The following is a 22051-nucleotide window of genomic DNA, read 5'->3' on the forward strand; positions in this document are numbered from 1 at the left end:
CCTCCAGAGCCTTCCCAGAGCCTCAGCATCCCGGAATACACTCTGTGGTGGGCTATGAGACAGTTTGGAGGGGAATGGGGGGCTCTGGAGCAACCCCCCTGCTTTTTCCCCGTAACGCCCCACCCCGGTGTCCATCACCTCCCACAAATATCCCTCAGCCCCACGGCGCCAGCTCATCCCCATCCATCTCCCGCTGTCACCACAATGAGGGGGCGTGGGGGGGTCCCCGGCACCAGGGCAGAGACAGGAGCCACTTTGGGGTGGGTTATGGGGAGGGGGCAGCTCGTTCCTCCTCCCGGAGCCTGCGGCAGAGCGGCGGCTCCTCGCCCCAACACCTCGCCGTGATTTTCAATATCAGCCACGCACCGAGGGGGGCTTTGCCTGGGGGAGCCCCCAGCTCCCCCCGCTTGGATTGTGACAAAAAAGGGACAAGGAGACCCCAGGAAAGACGTCCCCACCCAGCCTGGGGCATCCCAAGCCCAGCCTGGGGACCAGCGGTGGTCCCAGCAGTGCCAGCGCTCGCCTCCCGTCCATCATCACCGCATCAAGGTGTGAAGGCAGGCCGGGGAAGGGGGCTGTGCTCCAGCCCCCGCCTCCCCACCCCCGAGCTGGGCCATAAAACCCCCAGCAGACTGCGGGGACRCTGCGGAGCCAGCGCTGTGCCGCGAGGGGTGCCACTGCCACCATGCCGGGGGACGGAGCCACGGACACCTCCTGCCCTGCCATGGCAGGTAAAACCCAGCCAGGACAACGCTCCCCGCACCCAGCACTGGGGTCCTGCTGCCTTTTGGGGTGTGGTGGGGACATGGATGAAACCCCAGTGTGGTGGGGGACGGGACATACCGATCCTGCCAGCACAGAGGGAGGGTGTGATGGGATGGCCGTGCACAGGGTCTGCTTCTCCAGACCGACACCCCTTCCTTCCCCCCTGCAGCCTTCCTGGGGGGCACCGAGGGGTCTCCGTGCTGGGCCGGCGGCAAGAACCAGCGCGTGTGCCACGCTGCAGCACGGCTGGAGATGGGCAGCCTCTGGGAAGAGTTCAACCGTCTGGGCACCGAGATGATCGTCACCAAGGCGGGCAGGTGGGCACCGYGGTGGCCCGGGGAGCTGCCGGGCTGGGGGCACCCCCTTCCTACCCTCCCCTCCGTGCAGGAGGATGTTCCCCACCTTTCAGGTGAAGCTGTCGGGGCTGGATCCGTCAGCCGACTACGTCCTGCTCATGGATTTCATCCCGCTGGACGACAAGAGATACAGGTGGGGAGGGGGTGATGGGGGCAGGGGTTGGATCTGGGGGTGCTGATCCCCTCCCCGCCCCGCAGATACGCTTTCCACAGCTCCTCCTGGCTGGCGGCTGGCCGGGCTGAGCCRGCGGCTCCCGGCCGCGTCCACTTCCACCCCGACTCGCCGGCCAAGGGCGCGCAGTGGATGCGGCAGATCGTGTCCTTCGACAAGCTCAAGCTGACCAACAACCTCCTGGACGACAACGGCCACGTGAGTCCGCGGGGCGGGGGGACGCGGCGCGACCCTGCCTTGGGGGGTCCCACCACCTCGCGCTTGCCACCCCCAGATCATCCTCAACTCCATGCACCGCTACCAGCCCCGCTTCCACGTGGTCTTCGTGGACCCGCGGCGTGACAGCGAGCGCTTCGCCCACCAGAACTTCAAGTCCTTCAGCTTCCCCGAGACCCAGTTCATGGCAGTCACAGCCTACCAGAACCACCGGGTGAGTGCTGGCCGGGGGGACATCAGGACATCCCCCGGGACCTTCCTTACTCCGCTCCCCTCCGCAGATCACCCAGCTGAAGATCGCCAGCAACCCATTCGCCAAGGGATTTCGGGATGGCGACCCTGAGCTGTGGTAAGAGACCCCCGGGAGCCACCCCCGCTCTGTGGGGAGGAGGCCGAGCCGCCCCCTGAGCCCCCGTCCCCTCCGTTGTAGGTTTGGGGCGCCGCCCGGGTCCCTGCTGGGCACGAAGCCCCGCGGCCGGGCAGCCCCACTGCCCCCGAGCCCCGAGAAGCAGGAGAAAGGTAGGGGGGCTGAAGGGGGGGCTGAGCCCCTGCTGCTGCCCGTGTCCCCTGCGGGTGCTCCACGCGGCTCTGGGGCTCTGGTGGCCGCCCCCCAGCAGCCAGCGGCACCCCCCAGCTTCCCCGAGCTCCCCGCGCCCGCCTTCCAGCCCCTTGCCTGCCCCCCTGCCGTCTATGTGGGGGCCAAACCCCACACCCTGCCCTACCCCCTGCCCCCCTTCCCCTCACTCAGCCCCTACGGCCCCGCTGCAGCCCCCACCTTTGGCTACGGCCAGCAGTGAGGGGACACCCCGAGCCCCCCGGCACCTCCTACCCGAAGGATGGCAACGCAGAGCTGGGGGGAGCCAAAGGRACGGCTTTATTCACCGGGAGGAGACTCCGTGGGGCCCGAGGGGGGGAATTTGGGGCACGGCTGTGGCTCCAAACCCCCGGCATCCCCACGGCACGGCTATTCCCAGGGGTCCGGGGCGAAGGCGAAGGGGCACAGCTTGTACCCGGCACCCACGTAGAACTTATTCTGGAACTCCACCCTGGYGAGGAGAGGGGGGTGAGGGGCGCTTTGGGGCAGTCCATCAGCCCCCCCAGACCCCACCAGCGACCCGTCAGCTTTGRGGGCTCACCAGTGCAGGCGCAGGGCGTGCAGGAAGGCGGAGAGMCCCTCCATCACCAGCAGGATAGCCACGGTGAGCACGGCGAAGGCGGCGAACACAGGCACAAGCACCACGCCGCCCACGTAGCTCAGCCCCACAAAGCCATTGCGCATCACCATGGTCCACAGCACCTCCGAGAGCTCTGGGGATGGGAGGGAGAGGGGAGTGAAGGTCTGCCCAGCTCTGGGGGGGACACGGGGGGGGGCCAAGGGGACTCACGGGCGTGCGCCAGGCTGAGCGCCCAGAGCCGCAGGTAGGACGCGGTGTTGGACACGCAGCCCAGGCAGTACTCRATGGTGTGGATCGCCTGGTGCATGAAGATTTCAGCAAAGTCCAAGTGCTGCGRGGAGGGGCAGGGCATGGGACATCAGCAGAGGGCACAGACACCCCCACCCCACCAGCCAAGCACGCCTGTGTGCCCCTCACTCACCTGGGCATCGGAGCCATGCCCCGCACTCTCCACATCCTCCTTGGTGGCATTGACAGAGTTCCCGGCCTCCTGCCCCTCCAGTAGTGGCTCGTGCTCTCTCGTGGCCACCGGCTGCATCGGGACAGCACCAGGGGTGAGACCTCCCCATGACCCCCACGGAGCCCCCCATGGAGCCCCCCACAGCCCCCCACCTTACCGTGCTCGGGGCGCGCTGCCGGCACCACCGGTACAGCGGCGTCCCCAAGAGCAGGACGGGCACCGACGCCAGCGCCAGCACCACCAGCACCATCTGCACCGGCACCTGCAGCATGGGGACAGCTCTGTGGGGTCAGCTCGATCCAGGGAGCAGCCCCGCTCCTGACACCCGCTGTCCCAGCCAGGGTGGGGTGGTACCTGCCCCGGGTAGAGCGGGAGGTTCTCGGCGTTGGAGGTGAAGAGGAACATGTCGATGAAGTGGATGAGGATGCTGGGGGCCACCCGGGAGTCAGCGGCACCGAACTTGATCCACTTGTAGAAGATGAGGAAGACCAGGTAGCCAAAGAGAGCCAGGAGAAAAATCACCTCCGGGAGGAACTCCAGGAGCAGCCGGTGCCGCTGCTTGAAGTGCCTGGGAGGGAGGAAATCAACCATGCTCGGCCTATCCCTCCTCAGCACCCACCGAGGTTTAGGGGTACAAGACCCAGCTGCCACCCCACCCCCCAGGTGAGTCCAATCCCAYCCCCCTCTAGCACAGCCTGAGCGCTCACAGGTGGTTGAAGATGCCCAGCACAACACCGAAGCCCATGTGCACGATACCCAGCACCACCGACATCTTCATCTTGAAGGAGTTGAGGAAGTTGAGGTGGTTGGTGGCCAAGCTCCAGATCTGTCGGGAACGAGGTGGGTGAGACTCTGTGCCACAGCAAAGAGGGTTCCATTTTGCTGTCGCCCCCACTGCACACTCACCGGGTCTATCCCAAATGGATACGGCCCTCGGAAGACGCCGGTGACGTTGGGGTCCAGGGTGAGGGAAGGGTGGGTGGCAAGGTACTCAGAGCTGGGGGCAGAGCRAGGGATGTCAGCTCCAGCAGGGACACAGGGACCCGGGTAGGGGGCAAAGGGGTGGGACCTCACCTCCAGGAGGAGTGGTTGGCCATGGTAGCCACGCTCCAGGCGGACGGGAAGATGACGGTGGCCTTGCTGAAGCACTCGTTGTAGATGAAGCCGGTGTAGACGGAAAAGGCGCCCATGAGCAGGATGAGGTAGCGCCCCTCRAAGAACGTCAGCCAGATCTGGGGGGCAAGCACAGCTCCCGTGTCCCACAGCGGCTCCCGTGTCCCACAGCAGCTCCCCTGTTCCACACCACCTCCCCTGCCCCACACCACCAGCCTTGACCCATATCATCCTTGTCCAGAGCCGCCATCCCCAGCCTGCATCATCAAACCCCATCCCACATCCMCAACCGTGCCCCACATCCCCAACCTCATTCCGTGCCCCCAGCCCCATCCCATGTCCAGCCCTGTGCCCAGCCCTCCATCCTGCCCCCACCTCGTTGGTGCCCTGCCGCAGGCGGGGGCTGTCCTCGTACAGCACCATCCAGAGTGCGAACAGGAGCATGAGCAGCCCGTGCCCCACGTCCCCGAACATGATGGCGAAGATGAAGGGGAAGGTGATGATGGCGTAGGGCGCTGCGCGACATGGGGACAGCGTCACACGGGGTGTCCCCCCTCGGCCCCGGGCCTCAGGGTGGGCCAGAGKGCCTTACCGGGATTCACCTCCTGGTAACTAGCCACCCCGTAGGCGTCCATGATGCTCTGGAAGCCGGCAGTGAACTTGTTGGTGCGGATGAGGGTAGGGGGGCTCTCCGAGGTRGGGACGCGCTGCACGAAGCACTCCACGCTGGAGCCGCTCTGGTACTGTGGAGACAGCACCCGGAGCCTGATCCTGCCTGGCACGGGGAGCCTGACCCCGGCACCCACCCCACAAAACCCCCTTCCAGCTCCCAGCCCCCCTGCCCAGCACCTGGAGTCTGCTCCAGGCACCCACCCCACAATCCCCGCCCTGACTCATACCCCACCGTGACGAGGGGACATGGGGACACCAAGAGACCTCTGGCATGAGGACAYGGAGACACTGAGCAACCCCAGAACAAGGAGACAGAGACACTGAGCACCTCCTCGTGTGAAGACACGGGGACACCGAGCACACCCAGGACAAGGACAGCGAGCCACTCACGGATCCCTGGCGCAGGGCGTCCTGCACTTGGGTGAGGTCCCGCACAGGACACCAGACCTCAGCGATGAGGCACTTCTCGGTGACATCGAAGCTGCACTGGTTGAGGATGAGGTAGATGGCCTTCATCTTCTGCACCTGCACACGCCAGGTGGGCAGCGCCAGCGCCACCTTGTCCAGCACCTGCGCCAGGTACTGCTCCGTCTCCTCCAGCACCTGCAGGCGCCCTGGTCAGGGATGGTGGCCCCAGCGTGGCCCCCAGGTCCCCTCATGGCATACAGCTCACCACGCTGAGGTCCTGGATCTGGCTGTGAAGGYTGGTCATGGTGTCTGTCCTGCTGGCGTCACTCTCCGGGTATGGATACACCTGGCAGTGGAAGCTGGGACACRGGGACATCGCTGTGTCAGGGGGTGCCAGGGTGGTGATCCCAGCCCGGCCCCGCAGAGGGGTGCAGAGTGGGTTTTATGAATAAAGCTCCGCCTGGGCAGGCGCACAGCAGCTCACCAGTCCGAGATCTTGCGGATCTTCTGCCCAATCTGCTCGCCCCAGTAGGAGATGAGGAAGATGACCCAGGTGATGYTCTCACCCTGGGGACAGCACAGCCCGTGTCACCCCAGTGTCCCRGCCCCCCCAGCCATGCCGGCGCCCCCGGGTGCTGCCTCACCGTGGCCGGGTCCTCCATGGGCTCAGGCATCTCCACGAAGGAGGCCACGAGGTAGCCGCGGCAGGCGCGCCACAGCAGCCGCTCGAAGGCGGTCACTCGCCACGGGTGGATGACACCAGCCACGAAGCTGCAGAGACACGGGATGGGCAAACCGTCCCACAGCTGCACCGCTGCCCCACAGGTCATCTCCAAACTTTATCCCACAGCTTCCCGGCTGCCCCATGGACACCCCCCGCGCCACACCCCAGCCCCTCTCACTTTATCTTGCGCTCGAGGTGCTGGTGCAAGGAGGGGTCGAGGATGGGCTCACGGTCCGAGAGTGCCCGTGGCCGCGGTGGGGAGCCCAGGGGAGCCTGCGGCGATGTGGAGCAGAGGGATGAGCGCGGGGGAAACTGAGGCAGCAAGCAGCACCCCCGGGTCACTGGGGACACCCAGACGCACCGGCAGGCTGGTGAAGCGCTGTCCCTCGCGCAGCACATGCAGGTACTGGCGCAGGTCCCGCAGGCGGCCGCGCAGCGACGCGCGGTTCCGAGTGACCTCCCGCAGCTCCTGCGCCAGCTGCTCCGACTGCTCCTGCACCCGCAGCGCCTCCCGAGCCACCGGAGCCCGCGGGCTCTCGGGACACGGCCCCGGCACCCGCCCCGCAACCCGCAGCTCCTGCTGCAGGAACGCTGGACAAGGTGGGGGACGCGGTCAGACTGAGGGGCCGAGAGGGGCGTCCCCCCAACAAGCACCCCCAAGGTCAGCCCCGCGCCCCCCGGCACTCACTGAAGGTTTTCTCCATCTCCTCGCAGCGCCGCACCTCGCCCACGAAGCGCCGCTGGAAGGGACTCACTTTGGGGTTCAACTGCGGGGGTACAGTCAAGGCATGGCCTCACAGGATTAGGGGGTTCGGCACCCCGGAGGAACAGGCAGCCAGAAACAACCAAATCCTCCTTGACCAACTTCCCTGTTCACAGGGCACCTTAAAACATCCACCCCAAACCACCTGTGCAAAGAGCACCTTAAACCACCCCAGCGCACCCAGGCCCACCCAGCTGGACCCCCTGCACCCCAAAACGCGCCCCCAGCCCGCACTCACGTCTCTGAACTCCAGCAGCCCGCGTTCGCCCAGCTCGCTGATGCAGCTGTAGGCAGAAGCCGACTGGAGGAAGAGCTGGGCCAAGCAAACCTCCTCGCTGCGGAACAGGGACCCCATGGCCCCCTGAGACCCCCAGTCCGGCCCGGGGTGCGGAGGAGTCAGTGCACACGCCTGGGGACGGGATGGGATGGAATACGGGAATTTGGATGGAATACGGGAATTGGGATGGGATGGGATGGGATGGGATGGGAAGGGGAAACTGAGAGAAAGGAGGGTGAGGGATGGAAAGGGGGACAGCAGGACAGGGGGTCACCCCGGGGTCTCGGCGGCTACGGCGACGGAACCGGGGGGGTCCCTGAGCCGTAACCGTAGGGAACCGGCCCGCTCGGTCACACGCGGCTGTGCCCAGCWGCGGGCTGGCAAAGTACTTTCGAAACCCCCCCTTCCCCCTCCAACCCCGCCCCACTCAGCTGCCTCTGAGTCAGGGCCAGCGCATCCCCCGCCCCGGGACAGCCCCGAGACCGTCCCCCGGGCCGGACCCGCTCCGGACCCGCTCCGGACCCACCGCCCGTGCTGCCCCCGGCGCGGAGCGGGGCCGGGATCCGGCACTTCCTCTTTGCCAGGAAGAGCCCGGCCCCGGGGAGGGACCGACCGGCCCGGCCCCACCGCCCCCCGGGAGCCCCGYTCCCCGGGATGTACCGCACCCCGCTCCGCCTGGGCAGCGGCCCCTCGGACACGGGACCCCTCGCAACATTCCCCGAGGAGAATGGGAATGGGAAGCGTTTCCTGGAGCCGAGCGGAGCCGGGAAGCCGCGCACCAGTATCACTCCAGGACCCCCCCACTGGTGTGAAAGCGGACTGTTAGCGAGTAATGACCCAAAACAATCGGCCATTTGTGCAGGAGCCAGACTGCCATCCCCGGAGAGAAGAGGTTTGGGGTGCTGTTGCCCCAATAACGAAGGGGGTGGGCTATCACTGCCTGAACCCTGCAGGGCGCGATGGCCCTTCTTGTCATGCTAATGTTCCTGCCTTGCACAACTCGCTCTGCTCTAAAACTCCCCCTCCGGCATTGCCGGCTGAACTGCGCTGCCGGGAGAGGCCGCTGCATGCGGCTCACAGGATCACAGACCATCAAAGACCTACCCCTCCAAGCCTCCCAGATTCATTTCCGAGGCCTTCCATCAACGGGCTGAAATATGGGCCTTCCCCCTGAGCCTGATCGCGTTTTTGCCYGTTGGACTTTGTGTTTTGTGGGCTTCTTCCCCCACCCCTGACAGATCAAGACCATCACTCAGACCACGGGATGACTAAACTGCAACAACCAAGTCACAAGATCTGCCAGCGGTGAGACTGTTTTTAACCTTATCTTTTTGCTCTTTTTTCTTTCTCTTCTCCCTTACATATTTTGTAAAGTAACATTTTTATGCTTTCATATTGCTCTATCACTGTAGATAATAACGCAAAGGTTACAATGCATTACCCTGCAACCCAATTGTTCTAAAATAAACCCTACACATACATATTTACGAATACCCAACATTGAGTCGTTTCACTCTTATCAGCCCCTGGGTTACTCTCACCTTTGTGGGGCAAGTCCTAACAATTGATAGCACTGGGATCTTCCTGCTGAGATCACAGGGACCCCCACACTGGAAACACTRGGAGACCCCTGCCAGATGCACCAGGATCCCCACACCAGTAGCACAAGAGGCTCCCCACTGGTACCATTGGGACCCCTGCTGGGATGACCCAGATCCCTAAGCATCACTGGGACCCTCACACCAGCACCACTGAGAACTCCCCTGCCAGGATCACCAGGCCCATCCCCACCCTGGCTGCCCCCAGAAGTGGAAATGACCCTCCCAGATCCCTAAATCCCACCAGCACTGACCCTCTATCCCTGCCTGCCCCCACTCCACATCCCACACCTTCCCCTGCAAACCACCTCCCATCCCAACGCCGGTGCCAGCACCCCCAGGACCCCCATCCCCCTCCCCAAAACACAACCACACACACAGGGGCTGGAAAAGGAAAGACACGAAGTTACGGGAAGGGACTGGCACCCCCAGTGCCAACGGGGGTTGAACCCACAGCTGCTTTATTTGGGGGACTGTCACCGGTACAGRTAATCGGCCTGGATGTTGGCCGCGATCTCAGCCTCCCACTTGTCGCCATTGTTGAGCAGCTTCTCCTTGTTGTAGAGCAGCTCCTCGTGCGTCTCCGTTGAGAACTCAAAGTTGGGACCCTGCCAAGTGTGGGATGGGGTCAGCCTTGAGGTCAGCCTTGGGGTCACCGTGGTGGAAAAAGGGGGTCCCCACAGCCCCACTCACCTCCACGATGGCGTCCACAGGACAGGCCTCCTGGCAGAACCCACAGTAGATGCACTTGGTCATGTCGATGTCGTAGCGGGTGGTGCGGCGGCTGCCATCGGCGCGCGGCTCGGCCTCGATGGTGATGGCCTGGTGGGGGACACGGTCACGGCCAAGGACCCAGGCAGGGAGGAGGAGGAGGAGGAGGAGGGGGAGGAAGGCTCACCTGCGCCGGGCACACGGCCTCGCAGAGCTTGCAGGCGATGCAGCGCTCCTCCCCGGACGGGTACCGGCGCAGCGCGTGCTCCCCGCGGAACCGCGGGCTCAGCGGGCCCTTCTCAAACGGGTAATTGATGGTGGCCGGCTCCCGGAACAGATAGCTCAGGGTCATGGCCAGGCCTGCCGGGGGAAAGAGGGGCTAGGGCGTATTTGGGAGGGTCAYCCCACAAATGAGGAGGGCGAGCGGGGTCTCACCTCGGACGAGCTCTGTCCAGAGCAGGGTCTGGGCAGCGCGGTCGGTGATGGATCGCATGTCCATGGCCGGCTCCTGGACATTGACGTACTCTGTGGGAAGAAGGAAGCTGTGCCCACCCCACATGGCCCCGGGGAGGGAGCTGAGCCCCCACGGGAGCTGTGCCCACCCCGCAGAGCCCCTGTGAGGGAGCTGAGCCCCCACGGGAGCTGTGCCCACCCCCGCAGACCCCTGTGAGGGAGCTGAGCCCCCACGGGAGCTGTGCCCACCCTGCAGAGCCCCTGTGAGGGAGCTGAGCCCCCACGGGAGCTGTGCCCACCCCACATGGCCCCTGGGAGGGAGCTGAGTCCCCACGGGAGCTGTGCCCACCCCACAGAGCCCTTGGGAACAGATCTGAGCCCCCCACAGGGGGTGGCACGGCCATACTCACTGTAACAGTCTCTGGGGGTGCTGGTGCTGAGAGGGCGCAGGGAGCACAGCGAGGCCGGGGCGCCTGGGGAGCGACAGCAGGGTCAGCGGGGTTAAGCTGGGATTTGGGGGGGGTTCAGGGGATTTGGGGGTTCCTGGCTGGCCTCACCTGCATGGGCAGCCCGGTACAGCAGTCGCAGCGCTGCCATKGCCGGTCCTGGGGTGCAGAAGGAACCTCAATGACTACCAGTAAGGAACTGGGGCAATCAGGGCCCCCCGACTTCCCACGGAGGACCCTGGCACCCTGACCCCCTCCCCCTCCACTCAAAGAGACCTGGAACCCTCGGGACCCCAGTCCCCACAAGGGACCCCAATTGCTTCCCTCAAGGGACGCAGGCATCCTSTTTCCCCTGGCAACCCTCTCAAGGGACCCAGGCAGCCTGTTGGCACCCTAGAAGGATTCTAGCTGKCCCCCAASGGACCCGGGCATCCTGCTCCCACSCGCTTCACCCCCMAGGGGCACCCAGGTGTCCTGTCCCCTCCCACCCCAAAGGACCCAGGTGCACCCCCAAGGGGCCCTGACACCAAGGAACCCACATGTCCCCTAAAAGCACCGCCCCAAGGCCCCTCCCCACCGTCCAGCGCCCACCTGAGCCCCCGGCGGGACAGACCCCTGCTGTCACCCTCAAAGTCCCCGCTCACCCTCTGCGTGTGTCCCTTTGGGAGGGGGGACGCAGGGTAGCACAGTGTCCAGGCCGCCCCTCCGCCCCAGGCGGGATCTGGGGGGCCACTACACGCCACCGTGGGTGACCCCAGCCCCGGGCCGCCCCCCGGGCCCCCCGATTGCCCCCAGGCCCCCCATTTTCCCCCTCACCTGCCCCAAGGGCCCTCCGCCGTCCTGACCCCTGGCCGCCCCCGCCAGCACTGCGCATGCGCGSGGGGCAGCGAGCTGTGGGCGGGGCGAGCGGCTGCAGGCGCGTTTCTCATTGGTCAGTCTGGCAGCGGGCGGGGAGCTGGGAAGGAGCAGTTGATTGGACGGAGCCGGCCGTGCTGAGCGGCGATTGGTGAGGAGAAGGGGCGTGGCCAACGGGCAAGAGGAAGCGGAAGCGCGTGTTCGTGGAGGAGGCGCGTGGTTACGGTGGCGGCGCGGAGCTTTCCGCTCTTCCAGAGCCCCCCGGTTCTCTGGGGCTTCCCGAGCCTCCGGAGSCTTCCAGCCGATTCCTGGAGCAGATCGGACTGGAAGGTCTCGAAGCTGGAGCGGCCCATACGCTTGGACTCGCTAAAAAGCCCGGCACCGCCACTGGCAGGCTCAGCGTTGGCCCCGAGCCTCAGTACAGTCCCTGTAGGCGGGCATCAGGGACTTGCGTTTCATTTTCCCTATTAAACTGTCCTTATCTCAGCCCTGTTGCCCAGTTCTCTCCTTTCATCCCACCCSGGGGGACTCCTGTTGGATTCAGCCACGGCCACCCACAGCCCAGCAGGAATGGGTATCCTTTTACCTGTGCAACCAGCCCCTCAAAATGGAGCAGCATGGAGTGAAGGAAACTAGGATCATGGGCAAGGATAAATGGGAATGTGGGACAAAGGACACTGATAATGGGGCAAGGGAAACTTAGGATCATGAAGCAGGAGAAACTGGAAACATGGGGCAAAGGACACTGAGATCATAGGGCAAAGGAAACTGGGATCATCCCAGATCAATGATTTAGGATCAGGGAGTTGCCAYGGACTGTCTCAGAGCAGAGTCCTCAATGCGGGGGACACAGGAGATCCCTCTGCTGTGGTGGTACCAATGGAAATAGAGCCCCAAAGCACCAGAAAGGGGGGATGAGGGACTTTTGCAGTGTGCAGGGAGGTGAAAGGGAAGGACACAGGACATGGGGAAACACCTTTCATTGCACGTGGGCACTGGAACCAGCAGCAGGCAATGTGCAGAAAGGGGAGACTCAGAGAGGAATGTGGGGACCCTCAGAGCAGGGTGCAGTCGTTCTTACCTGACACTTTGGAAGTGGCCTGGACAAGCCCAAATTTCTGCTGGCTGTAGCACTGGGGGGTAGCACGGGGCATTGAGGGGCTCCTGGCCCATCCTGTKCTTCAGGCACGCGCAGCAGTGCGRGAAGGTGTCGAAGCTGAACTTCCCMTGGTACATTCCCAAGCCTCTGTTCCCTGGAATACACACACAGGACGCCGGTGGATGACTGGATCTGGCCATCCTTTGGATCAAAGAAAGCAAAATTAAGCTCCCAGCTCCATAAAACCACAACTCCATCCAGCTGCTTTCCAAGCCATGGATGAGCTTCCCAGGAATGTGACCYAGTRCACAGCCCAAGTGGATGTTTGGAGTGGGAAGATCAGCCTGGGAGGCAGAAAGCTTCCCAAAAACGCTATCATCAACGGACTTCACTGTTTCAGGTAACATATTTAGCAACCAGAAGGGTGTCATTGATGAGGCAGTGGCAGCAGCAAGATGCTCCCACCAGATAAGCYTCAGCACCACAGGAATACCCTCCAAAACCCATCCTATCCGTGCTGGATCTAGCTCTGCTGCAGGCAAGACTCTGGGAGTGGAGAGGCACAATGACCAAGGTGGCTTTGGTGAGGTGGGACACAGCACCAAGGATGAATGTTGGGAGGTGGAAGCTGGCTGRCCAGGAACCAGCAGAGAAAAGCCAGGCAGGCTGGCAAAAAATAAGGAAACSCACATGTCATTTGATAACAGATGGGATAAAATTGCATGAGTCAGCCTGAGCCAGTCAGTCTTGCTGATAAAACACCARCCTTGGTTGGGGTGATAGGTTGGGTTTAGTACCTTGCACATCAGCAGCYCCAGGATAAAGGGAAGTCACTGCCACTTGCCACTGGCAGCTTAGTGGGAAGACAGGAAAACAGGTGGAAAGCAGGAATGTGAAACAYGAGCTGGCAGTGGAGACCRTCCCATCAAAAKAAGGCATCTCCATCATGGAAYCCCAGAATGGTTTGGGTTGGAAAGGACCTTAAAGATTATCCACTTCCAAMTTCCCTGATGTAAGCAGGGACAATTTCCACAAGACCAGCTTGCTTCAAGCCCTGATTCCCTGTTTTAAGCAAAACATTTCCATGGACCCAGGGAACACAGAGCTTGGGATRAGWAATACAGAGAGAAGGAACTTCAGGGCTCTCCACGGTGTCCAGCAAAGCCCAAGAGCCCAAGGTGAAGCAAAGGGTTTCTGGAAGAGAATTTCCCTATGGACCACTGAGCCCTCTGGAGCCGAGAGCTCCCCCCAGGACSCTTCCTGACCACGGGTGGGATCACACCTAGCTCCCAATRGCCAGGAKTGGGGATTTTGGACCTACCAAYGCCTCCAAAGGGCAGYRATGTCAGCATCAGGTGCATGAGGGTGTCATTGCCACAGAARCCACYGCTGCTTGTCTGCTCCAGGACCTGGTTCACCCCCTGTGAGGGAGCAGAGAAGGTGGGACGTAGATCCCCCACCCCATTCCCGTACTTCCAACCACAATCCATGCCCCCTAACTAGGGCTGTGTGCTCTGAGAGAAACGCTTGAAGCACAAACAAGGTTGGAAACGCCTGCAGAGAAGCACAGGGCTGGTGTAGTCCTGGCTGGGCTCTACCTTGTCATCAGAGGAGAAGGCGTAGATGGCCAAGGGCCGCTTGAGGCTGTTGATGAAGTCAATGGCTTCATCCGTGTTGGTGATGATGATGATGGGCAGGATGGGCCCAAAAATCTCCTCCTGCATGGCAGGGTCTGAGGGCAGCACATCAGCCAGCACCGTGGGAGCTGCGGAGGGGAAACCTGACAACATCAGCCAGGTACAGCGGTCGGGGATGACACCTTGGTCGGTCCCCCCCAGACGCACCTCCTCTTCAAATGGACACCAGCCAAGCACCCAGTTCCTGTCATAACCTTCTCCAAAACGCCAAATGTTCTCCGTGCAGAGAGGAAGGTGTGTGTGACCCCCAAGCCCTCACCGATGTAGCGCTCGGCCTCGTCCGTCTGTCCCCCGAGGGCCACACGTCCACTGCACAGCAGCGTCTGCACCCGGCTGGAACTGCTTGTCATTCACAATGTGGCCAAAATCCTGGGATTCTCAGGGGTTGGGGCCATAGAAATCATCAATGGCCACACAGAGAGCAGGGAGCAGCTTGTCCTGCATCTCCACGCTGCAGAGCAGGTAGTCGGGCGCGATGCAGGTCTGGCCCGCGTTGAAGAAGCGGCCCCACGCCACGCGCCGCGCCACGTTGGTCACATCGCAGGTGTCGGACACGTAGCAGGGGTTTTTGCCCCCCAGCTCCAGCGTCACCGGCGTCAGGTGCTTGGCAGCACAATCACAATCTGCCCCACTGGGGGGCTGTCTGCAGGCAGGGAAAACACGGATTGCAGCAGGGATCCCACCGGCCCTCCTGGCCTCACCCTGGGTGAGCTGTGGAAGAACAGCTCCCATCTCCATGGCCCCACAGGCACTGGGCAGGATGGTCACACCAGGACTGTCAACCACAACTTCCCTTTTCCCAGCGAACAGGGTGGCTGCCTGTTTCCTGTCCTGCCCTTTGGCCACCTGCCCCGCCACACGTCACCGCTGGCTCCATTCCAGCTAAAACCACTCGGGATGGGAAGCACCCCCCAGCCCTCCCAGAACCCCCCAAACCAGACGACGGAGTCACAAAGGGAGGCTGGGAGAAAGCTTAATGCAAGGTCTTTACTACAGGCAGAGTTTCACGGAGCAAAGAGCAACAGCGAGGAGGGAGAGAGGTTCATTCCAAAGGAAAGCTCTGTGTGAGGGGAGATGGGGCTGATGGGAGTGCTTCTCCACCGGAAAGAGAAGTCTGGAGTGAGAAAAACAGTTTTTGGTCATTCCAGCCGTGTCCTGGAAAATGGCGCAGAGCAGAGGTCACAAGGGTGTGGGAGGGGATGTCCATCCCAACTGTCCAACATGCTCCAAGCGAGGCAAAGGATGCAGTGAGGAACTGGGGACGGTGATGCAGAGGGAGAGGGGGACAGTCTCAGATTTTCATTCCAGCTCCGTGCACGGCAACCCTCGGAACAGGAGGTGGGTGGCTCAGAGCAGTGTGCAGGTGCCCCTGCGCTTCACCTCGAAGGTGGTTGTGAGGAGCCCCAGTTTCTGCTGGGTGTASGGGGGGTAGCGCGGGGTGTTGAGCGTCTCCAGCCCCATGTTCCGGTGCAGGCAGCCCCGGTGGTGGGAGAAGGTGTCAAAGGTGAACTTCCCGTGGTATTTTCCCAGGCCACTGTTCCCTGGAACACACAGGACAGATCCATGCTCAGGATGGGACTCTGCTCCTCATGATGCCTTCTCCAAGCATCAACATGAGGGGAAAAAACACCCACAAGATTTTTGGAGCAGCATAGACATGGTGGAGGAATTCCACCTTTTCCAGTGCCTCTTCCAGGTATATGGATGCTCATTCCAGCCAATCCTGCTGCAGCTCAGCAGTTTGGAGGCCCCAGTGGTTTTTTTTAACCCACCTCCATTTATCTACACAAGCTTTGCTGGGTTCTACAAGTCTTTATTTCCCTCCATGACACTCCACCATATCTCCCCACAGCTGGAGCTGTCCCATCTTCTTCCCGGAACTCTAAAAACCTRGAGCCACATTAGCAACACCAGTTCTCCCAGTTCCTGTGGCTGGTTTAACCGGAGGTTAAGAGCCCAGTGACTTCCCAAGGAAGCTTTGGTGCCATCTCACCTCGATGACTTCAGCCCCTCCACCTGCTCTAAGGTAGCTTTACCTGATAATTGGAAGTGGTTGGTCTGAATCATTCCCAATTAAGATAAGTTAYGGAATGGGAAGTACCAAAAATTGTTCCCTGAGCCACAGGCAGGTGAGGAATTAATTGTCTGTGTGTTTCATTGTCTCTGACTCAGGTGCCAGGCCTGATGGAGATGCTGAGATGATGAAGGGATTTATCCCAGAAATACTTTGGGGAGAGATATTGGGAAGTATTCTGGGGAACAACATTCCTGTATTCCTGTATCCCTGGACCATGCTGCAACCATGGCCCAGGGCTCAGCGAGCTCACTTTTTACCTGAGAGCAAAAAATTGGTGCCTCTGGACACCAAAATCTTTTTCTTCTCCAAGAAGGATCTCCAAGATCCCATAAGAGATTCTCCAAGTATTCTTAAGTGTTTTGTTCCTACTATTTAGTCCTAAAAGTTGGAACGAAGGTACAGCCAGTCTCCTGAGGGACATTAAGGGATGCTGCCCAGAATGAAACTGGCTGCAGGAGGAAGCTCACCTGCCTCAGACCCTTCCTCACTGTGGCTCAGGTCACATATCACACCTAGCTCCCAATGGCCAGGATTGGGGATTTTGGACCTACCAATGCCTCCGAAGGGCAGTGATGACAATGTCAGGTGCATCAGGGTGTCATTGCCACAGAAGCCACCRCTGCTCGTCCGCTCCAGGACCTGGTTCACCACCTGGGAGGGAGCAGAGAAGGTAGATGGGGACTTGCACTTGGCAGACACCACCCATTTCACTCACTGGATGTTCCCAGAGTGTTTGGGCTCTAAAGACCATTCAGAGCATATCCTGGGGGTCACCGAGGTGGTGCCTGACTTCCCTCCCCTCTTTTTCTGCCCCACGGACACACCTTGCTGTCGCAGGAGAAGGCATAGACGACCAGTGGTCGCGGCCGTGCATTGATGAAGTCAATGGCTTCGTCCATGTTGGCAATGACAACGATGGGCAGGACGGGCCCRAAGATCTCCTCCTGCATGGCAGGGTCTGAGGGCAGCACATCAGCCAGCACCGTGGGAGCTGCGGAGGGGAAACCCAACAGCATCAGCYAGGYAYAGCGGTCRGGGATGAAACCTCCCCTCAAGACAYYTTTTTAAACACTCCTAAAACTCTTYTCCCTCTAGAGGCTCCCCACTKGATGAAGACCCCCTGCAAACCCCAAATGTTCTCCATGCAGAGAGGAAGGCGTGTGTGACCCCCAAGCCCTCACCGATGTAGCGCTCGGCCTCGTCTGTCTGTCCCCCGAGGGCCACACGTCCACTGCACAGCAGCGCCCGGATGCGCCGGAAATGCTTGTCATTCACAATGCGGCCAAAATCCGGGGATTCTTGGGGGTTGGGGCCAAAAAACTCGGTGATGGCCGCGCGCAGGGCRGGCATGAGCTTCTCCTGCATCTCCACGCTGCAGAGCAGGTAGTCGGGCGCGATGCAGGTCTGGCCCGCGTTGAAGAAGCGGCCCCACGCCACGCGCCGCGCCACRTTGGTCACATCGCAGGTGTCGGACACGTAGCAGGGGTTTTTGCCCCCCAGCTCCAGYGTCACCGGCGTCAGGTGCTTGGCAGCGGCCGTCATCACAATCCGCCCCACCGGAGGGCTGCCTGCGGGCAGGGAAAACACGGATTGTGGCAGAGATCCATCGCACRGCTCTGGGATGTGGCACTTGGTCCCACCAGACCTCAGCCACACATCCCAGATCCTCYAACACATCCAGGCAGGGCTCTGTCCTGTCCCACGGGACGTACCAGTGAAGAAGATGTAGTCAAACTTGTTCTCCAGCAGCCTGGTAGTCTCCTGCACGCCACCGGTCACCACAGCGAAGCAATCCTGCAAGGAAATGAGAAAGATCCCCTTGTGTCACCATCTGTCCCCACCAACAGCATCCTGGGAGGCTGGGACATTGACTGAGCATGAAAAGAGGAGGTTCCACATGTGGAYGGTGGGTGTGAGGCAGGGCTGGGAACACCATGGCCCAGGAACAAGGGACAAGGACAAGAAGAGCTTCTCACATTGTCCAGGTAACAGCTCAGCGTTTCGGCAACGAGTCTCTCTGTGTTCTTGGAGATCTCAGATGGTTTGATGATGGCACAGTTCCCTGGGGGTAGATGAACAGGACATCAGCACAGTGACAGGGTSATAGTCAGCCCTTCTGGGGATGACACCCCTGGGGAAACCCCAGCACTTGCAGGCCAGGGGACTGGAAGGTTGGKCTCACCAGCAGCGATGGCYCCAATGAGGGGCACCAGGAAGAGGTGGATGGGGTAGTTCCAGGGTGCTATGATGAGCACCACCCCRTAGGGGTCCTTGCGGATGAAGGCAGAGTCCAGCTGCATCACCTGCAAGGAATAACATGACTTCAGCACTGCCTTCCCCACCAGCTACRCCTCTCTCCCTCTTCCCTTTTCCCAGAGCTTCCTTCTCACCAGATTCTTGTCCACGTGCTCATCCTTCATCCAGTTGCACAGGTTGTTGAGGGTGACATTGAGCTCGTTCTTGCACAGSAGGATCTCGCTGAAGAAAGCCTCRAAGGATGGCTGGGGACAGACATCGGGRAARTGTCACCCCAACACCAACMCCATCACTGACCCTGTCACKCTAACACAGACCCCATCCCCCCAAYATCATCCCCACCACCCCAGGAGGCACCTCTCCCCTCTTCCAAACATGAATATTGGGAGAATCTCTTAAGCAGAAGTTTCCATCACCTCCTGTAACTCCCAGAGAATATCAGTGTCCCAGAAATGTTATGAAAATAGGTGTTTGGCCAGAAGGAAAAAAAAAAAAAAAAAAACAACAAAATTGAACATTTTAATGGTATTTAACAAATTCCTGAGTTCAGCACTGTGAGCTGGCAACACAGCCCTGAGCCAAGGAGACACCGAGTAATGTCACCAGAGCTCCTGAARAGCTGCTCCTGGTCCCAGAGGCAGCTCCACACTGCTCCTGTATCCTGACCACTCRGATATTCAAGCTGGAAGCAAAGCCCCAAGCTCCCTTCTACTGCCTGTGGGCAAAAGCTGCACTTAAGGCCTTGACTGAAGGGAAACAGTAAGAACCAAGGTTTAATTAAACCCCTTGTGAYGGAGAAGTGGGTCCTCTCCATAGCTGTGGAGCACAGATCGAGATCATAGCTTCCTTGCAGGAGAAGCTTGAAGACACCAGGGATAGGGCAGAAGCTCAGTAGAGCCCCTTCATGACTGTGGAGAGGAGGCAGAGCAAAGCTCCTGTACTGTGACATCATATTTCGGACTCCTCCAACCCAAAAACATCCCTGGATTGGGGCATTCCTCCTATCCCCATACCACTTTGGGGTTGGGAAGTCTGGTTGCTGATTCCCAGGATCTTCCACTACCCAAAATGCAGCTGCCAGGAGGTGCAAGGACCTTCCTGGACGTGGGAGGCTCAGCAGGCACAGGGGATCATCTGGTGAAGCAATGAGRCTTTTCTCAACCCAGGATGACACTGACATCACTAGGATGAGGAAGATGATGGCTCATTAGGAATTTTGATGGGATATGAAGGTTGTGAGATAAGACATTAAGACTGAGGTCACCCGAGTGCCACCAGTAATCAGCAGCAGAGAGGAACCGGCACCGCTGGAGGTGAGGCACCATACATAAGAGCAGATGAAGTGTCCATCTAGCTATGAAGGCCCGGCTGCATAACAACCCCATTACTGGACAACCGGATCTAATTAGGTGTAATTAGGAAAGATGAGGGACACGCTCAGAGCACTGATGCCTCTCAAGGCCTGGCTGAAGGAGAAGGCCTCACCTCCAATAAACAAGGCAATTAGGAGGCTTGAGAGATGGCAGGATTTTGTAAAGACGTGGCTGAGGGCAYGGACCACTGCACTTGTGCTGAACGAAGATATGAGAATCATATAATGGAATCCTGGAATGGTTTGGGCTGRAAGGGACCTTAAAGCTCATCCAATTCCAACMTGTCATGAGCAGGGGAAGGGGTGCCTTCCACTAGCTCAGACTGCTCCAAGCCCCATCCAACCTGRCCTGGAACACTTCCAGGGATGATGAGCTGAGAYCACTAGAATTATCCATAGTGCGGACGCTCCTGCTTTGCCAGTGGCTCATCCAGGAGCTCCTGGCATGCCGCAATCCCTGGCCCTGCCCATGCCACCGTGCCAGTGAAACCAGTCCCTTGGAGGCCCTGGGAGGAATGTGCACTGCCAGCACATTGCACAATGCCCGTAATCCCAGGWGTGCCGGGCTGGCCCGAAGCACCCCAGGATGTCACCCTTGCTGGAAGTCACACAGATCCCCGGGGTGCAGAGTGTGAAACGCTTCCACCTTGTGTCAGCCAACAGGGCCTTTGCCTGGTTTCAGGGCACCRGAGATGGGATAAACAGCACAGTCCCTCCACTATCCCTCGATCTGCAGGGATCCAGCACGCATAGATGCACCAGCCTGGGAGCACACCAGGAASGGGGAAGCAGGACCCCAAGGAAGGRACACCCCCATGCCCAGACYCTCACAAGGATRCAACACTCAGACAAGGGTGTATGAAGGACCCCAGAGACGTGACACCAGTGACCCCCAGATCCCAGCCCCTCTCACCTTGCCCATGTCCAATTCAGTGGCCTCCAGGATCTCCTCCTTCTTGTCATCCAGGAAGCGTCCCAGAGCCTCCAGCTGGGCCACGCGATATTCCATGGGTCGTGTCTTCCCAGAGAGCCAGGATGCCCGCAGGTGGCTCACCAGCCCCGCATAGGGGTTCCCACTGTGGGGACAGGGGCGTCAGAGGGGATCCAGCTCCATTCCACATCCTTAGAGCTAGCTCCATGTCACCCCACATTCACATTGTTCCATTCCGGCATCAAACTGGAGCCCCAGGTTCCCTGGGGCAGGGCAGGGAGTCCACACACACCCACCTCCCTCCCTCGTTGCTGGGAGCAGCCCAACACAGCACCATTCCCAGCAGATCCTGTCTTCTCCCTTGGGCTGTGCTGGGGAGTGGCAGTACACAGACCTCAAACATTTCACCACCTGGAGTCCCCATCACCCTGGCACTACCACAGTTTCCCCTGCCCACCTCCCTCCCTCCTGCTCCAGCCCCTTAGCTCACCACGCAGAGCTGCAGACCATAGGCATGGGCCCCTTCTGAGTCCCGCTGCCTCCACWGCACCCAGCAGCTTTCCCAGGATCTTTGCCAGGATCACTGCCCATGGTGCTGCACACGCCATACCCCGAGGGCTGCTGCCTGGGGGGCTCAAGGTGCTGCTGCATRCCAAGCTGTTGGAAGGAGCTGCTGGTTTCCATGAAGAGTGTGATGGCCCTGGGGAGAGATACTGTGTGGGTTATGTCAGGATGGTAACGCTGGAGCTGAAGATGCTGGCTCAATCCCAAGAGGAGTCACCTGCAGCACCTTTGAAGGGCGGCTTGGTGCTTGGGGCCGTCCTGSTTGTGGGGTGACTCAGCCCAGGGCAGCTGCCAGAGGCCCTGGGAGATGCCTGGGATTCCCGGGATAACTGCCATCCTCCAGACACTRACCTGCCCAGGCTGGCCTTATGATGTGGGGTCACCTATGGGGACTTCAGGGRCAAGACATCCCCAAATCTGCAGGGGAGAGCTGCAGCCCCCCCATCTGTCACCCTCTCCCTCTCCATGCCCACCCACCCTTCCTTGARGGAACCCTCCAGTGTCCCACAGCCCTCACTAAGGTGGGGGGTGCCAGAGGGGTGCCATGCAGGGAGTGCCAATGATGGGGATCCCGCAGTGCCTACCTGGAGGGTCGTCACAAAGCTGCAGGAGCGCGAGGCCAGGCAGGCACTGCCAAAGCTCAGGGTGGTGGTCCCTAAATGCTGTGAGGCTGGGCCCCATGGCCAGGGGCGGGCAGGATTGGGCCCCGCCTCTGTGGGGCTGGCAGTGGGGACAAGGTCTGGAATGGAATGGGATGGAATGGGATGGAATGGGATGGAATGGGACCTCCCCCATGGGATGGTGGCACTCAGGAATTCCCACAGCCACCAACCAAATCACTACCATGAACCTTGACCCATTTGGACCCCACAGACACCCCTCATCCTGGTC

At 60.8% G+C, this 22051-nt stretch overlaps 6 protein-coding genes across 7 annotated transcripts; 1 reads left to right on the forward strand and 5 right to left on the reverse strand.

Moving 5' to 3' along the window:
- Positions 1-685: 685 nt before the first annotated feature.
- TBX10 (T-box transcription factor 10) lies at positions 686-2306 on the forward strand. The gene is made up of 7 exons (XM_057382662.1): positions 686-731; positions 935-1082; positions 1153-1254; positions 1320-1491; positions 1568-1723; positions 1791-1858; positions 1940-2306. The coding sequence occupies exons 1-7, from the start codon at positions 686-688 to the stop codon at positions 2304-2306; spliced, it is 1059 nt and encodes a 352-aa protein (XP_057238645.1).
- A 3-nt stretch (positions 2307-2309) lies between these two features.
- Positions 2310-7708, reverse strand: TCIRG1 (T cell immune regulator 1, ATPase H+ transporting V0 subunit a3). Of its 2 annotated transcripts, XM_057382630.1 has the most exons (20): positions 7628-7708; positions 7063-7233; positions 6750-6828; positions 6423-6652; positions 6240-6334; positions 5982-6108; positions 5822-5904; positions 5603-5696; positions 5320-5532; positions 4850-5000; positions 4633-4772; positions 4219-4376; positions 4051-4141; positions 3852-3970; positions 3499-3712; positions 3302-3406; positions 3106-3216; positions 2895-3015; positions 2646-2817; positions 2310-2555 (listed from the first exon to the last, which is right to left on the reverse strand). In XM_057382630.1, exons 2-20 carry the CDS (start codon positions 7177-7179, stop codon positions 2474-2476), a joined length of 2502 nt encoding a protein of 833 aa, XP_057238613.1. In that variant the 5' UTR covers positions 7180-7233; positions 7628-7708; the 3' UTR covers positions 2310-2473. The 2 variants fall into 2 exon arrangements, with proteins under 2 accessions (XP_057238613.1, XP_057238612.1); XM_057382629.1 differs by lacking the exon at positions 7628-7708 and having other exon boundaries at positions 7063-7506.
- A 1379-nt stretch (positions 7709-9087) lies between these two features.
- On the reverse strand, positions 9088-11200 carry NDUFS8 (NADH:ubiquinone oxidoreductase core subunit S8). The gene is made up of 7 exons (XM_057382618.1): positions 11126-11200; positions 10421-10468; positions 10274-10336; positions 9846-9935; positions 9598-9770; positions 9393-9521; positions 9088-9307 (listed from the first exon to the last, which is right to left on the reverse strand). Exons 1-7 carry the CDS (start codon positions 11181-11183, stop codon positions 9176-9178), a joined length of 693 nt encoding a protein of 230 aa, XP_057238601.1. The 5' UTR covers positions 11184-11200; the 3' UTR covers positions 9088-9175.
- Positions 11201-11272: 72 nt separating this feature from the next.
- Positions 11273-13173, reverse strand: LOC130583328 (uncharacterized). The gene is made up of 2 exons (XM_057382617.1): positions 12246-13173; positions 11273-11472 (listed from the first exon to the last, which is right to left on the reverse strand). Exons 1-2 carry the CDS (start codon positions 13067-13069, stop codon positions 11385-11387), a joined length of 912 nt encoding a protein of 303 aa, XP_057238600.1. The 5' UTR covers positions 13070-13173; the 3' UTR covers positions 11273-11384.
- Positions 13174-13399: 226 nt separating this feature from the next.
- Positions 13400-14711, reverse strand: LOC130583327 (aldehyde dehydrogenase family 3 member B1-like). The gene is given in 4 exon segments (XM_057382615.1): positions 13400-13684; positions 13862-14028; positions 14220-14292; positions 14294-14711. Coding segments are annotated over 4 exon segments (930 nt in total). The 5' UTR covers positions 14699-14711.
- Positions 14712-14927: 216 nt separating this feature from the next.
- On the reverse strand, positions 14928-21856 carry LOC130583330 (aldehyde dehydrogenase family 3 member B1-like). Its single transcript, XM_057382619.1, has 11 exons — positions 21745-21856; positions 21087-21309; positions 20579-20741; positions 18428-18538; positions 18220-18340; positions 18014-18099; positions 17750-17831; positions 17219-17605; positions 16862-17028; positions 16589-16688; positions 14928-15501 (listed from the first exon to the last, which is right to left on the reverse strand). Exons 1-11 carry the CDS (start codon positions 21839-21841, stop codon positions 15308-15310), a joined length of 1731 nt encoding a protein of 576 aa, XP_057238602.1. The 5' UTR covers positions 21842-21856; the 3' UTR covers positions 14928-15307.
- Positions 21857-22051: the final 195 nt, after the last annotated feature.

This window comes from Malurus melanocephalus, unplaced genomic scaffold (assembly GCF_030028575.1).
Source record: "Malurus melanocephalus ecotype Western Australia unplaced genomic scaffold, MMel_1.1 scaffold_577, whole genome shotgun sequence".
Classification (NCBI taxonomy): Eukaryota; Metazoa; Chordata; class Aves; order Passeriformes; family Maluridae; genus Malurus; species Malurus melanocephalus.